Source organism: Amphimedon queenslandica, unplaced genomic scaffold (assembly GCF_000090795.2).
Source record: "Amphimedon queenslandica unplaced genomic scaffold, v1.1 AMPQUscaffold_7636_Cont20415, whole genome shotgun sequence".
Classification (NCBI taxonomy): Eukaryota; Metazoa; Porifera; class Demospongiae; order Haplosclerida; family Niphatidae; genus Amphimedon; species Amphimedon queenslandica.
Genome location: NW_003552082.1, coordinates 1 through 2,170, shown reverse-complemented (window position 1 = coordinate 2,170; position 2,170 = coordinate 1). Strand labels below are relative to the sequence as shown.

Genomic DNA, 2,170 nt, shown 5'->3' with positions numbered 1-2,170 from the left:
CTGCTAGTACAAATTTCTTGGTTCTTCTTTGTGTCTGATCCAGCACTACTGGAGATACTGCCATACTGGTACAAGCTTCAGACTCACACACTACACAGGTATACACTATACACTAGTACATGTACATTGCTAGTGATAGTAGTGTAGCTATTGTCTCAATCTTACTCTGAACAATAACAGTATTGCAATATATAATACTTATAGCGGATAATTTCCGTGGCCCAAAATTTTTGTGAATTTCACATTTTTTCAAAATTCGCAAGAATAAAATCCACGACAATCAATTCAATACGGTTCAAGATGGCTCAAAAGTAGATAATCACAAAAAAGCCACGAAAATGATTTTTAAACAGATCCACAAAATATTTGGGCCATGAAAATTTTCCGCTATACAGTATACTCACTCATTCACACTATTACTAATCCCATTCCTACTCTCATGCAGTCACTAACCTTCACTACCTGTACAAAGATTAATATTCATGTGAGCCAATTTTTGTGTTGTGTCTACAATAGAATTGCATTAGGGGTGGTTTGAATTTTGTGAGCACAAAAATAATAATAATTAATACACCACAAACATTACCACATATACATTACATGTTTAATGTATAATGTATTAGTGGAATTCTGTACTAGTAATGTTTCTTTTCTATTTGTCTGTGGCTGTAGATTGGTCTCCTTGGTCTACAGATCATTTGGACAATGGACTCAACTAATGGACTGAAGAATGCTCGATCAGACAAGAAGATAATGGCTGCCACTGACCAAGCATTCCTTGACATGCTCAATTCTCTCATTGAAATGACGACACAAGAACTGAACAAGATTGACAGAGTAAAGTATGAGACACTGATCACAATACACCTTCATCAGAGGGACATATTCAATAACCTGGTAAGACATTGTACACTAGCTGTTACTACTTTTTAAAAATGCTCTGAAATCACTCCAAATTTTTATTACATTTTCTGATACATATTGATGTCCTTATGCTGTGTAGAAAGTTTGAGGGGATTCCGACTTCAATTTTTCAAGTTATGTATAGCCATTTTAAGAAAGCGCCAAAAATCTGATAATTACCCAAGGCTATTATAGCCCATGGTTTTCCCAAAAAATGGCTCCAAAATCACTACAAATTTTTATTACATTTTCTGATACATATTGATGTCCTTATGCTGTATAAAAAGTTTGAGGGGATTCTGACTTCAATTTTTTGAGTTACAGCCATTTCAAAAAATTCCAAAAATATCCAAAGCTATGCATGTAGCTTTTGGGTCCATGTAGATCTAGAGGGAGTTTAGGAGACTTTTGGTCTCTCATACATGTACTTAGCTTAGGTGTCCTTAAGTCTCTCATTAGATTGATCTCACAAAATTTATTTCTAGATCTACATGTACACATGTACACGTACCTGTAGCTCTAGAAATAAGTTTCCAAAATACATTTTGAAATATTGCTCCATTATTGAGATACAAATTAATTCACTATGTAAACATGTACATGTAATGAAGTACATGTACTACATTTATAGTATACGTTAAATAGAGATTGTGTATCACTTTAATTTTTTATTGTTTTCACATCATTGATTCTTCATGTTGGCCTTGGGTAGCTGTAGAGCTGTTGCATGGAAGTAATCAACGGGAGGGTGTGGCTAAAATTGAGCTAAATTGTCCGCCATGTTGGGTGGCAAGAAGGCCAAGAGTGAATGGGGGAATGGAGAAAAAAATTTAAATAAATTCTGCAGTTGACATTCCAGGCTAATGCAAGGTAGGAAATGAAGATATTGAGTAAAGAAGTCTCTATAATAATCTGCAGTGAAGTATGATATCTCTTTGATGAAAAATTGCAGTTTGTTTTCATTCCTCCATTCGTTGCGTGTACATTCTTGCCACTCAAGATGGCCAATAGGAAGCTCCGCCTACCCCGTTGATTACATCCGTGCAACAGCTCTATAGCAAGCATAATAATAATGATAACTAATAATGTGAAAATTGATTGCAATAAAAGTTAAAGTTTAATTGTTTAATTTTTCACAGGTTCGTATGAATATTAAATCATCAACTGATTTTGAATGGTTGAAGCAGAGTTGATTCTATTTCAATGATGACATTGACAAGTGTGTCATATCAATAACTGATGTGGACTTCACCTACCAGAATGAGTC

General features: G+C 34.6%; 1 protein-coding gene across 1 annotated transcript; it reads left to right on the top strand.

Annotated features, from left to right (window-relative positions):
- The first annotated feature begins 6 nt into the window (after positions 1 to 6).
- LOC109591635 (dynein heavy chain 8, axonemal-like) lies at positions 7 to 2,163 on the top strand. Its single transcript, XM_020007324.1, has 3 exons — positions 7 to 98; positions 673 to 897; positions 2,043 to 2,163. Exons 2-3 carry the CDS (start codon positions 706 to 708, stop codon positions 2,094 to 2,096), a joined length of 246 nt encoding a protein of 81 aa, XP_019862883.1. The 5' UTR covers positions 7 to 98; positions 673 to 705; the 3' UTR covers positions 2,097 to 2,163.
- The last annotated feature ends 7 nt before the right edge of the window (positions 2,164 to 2,170 follow it).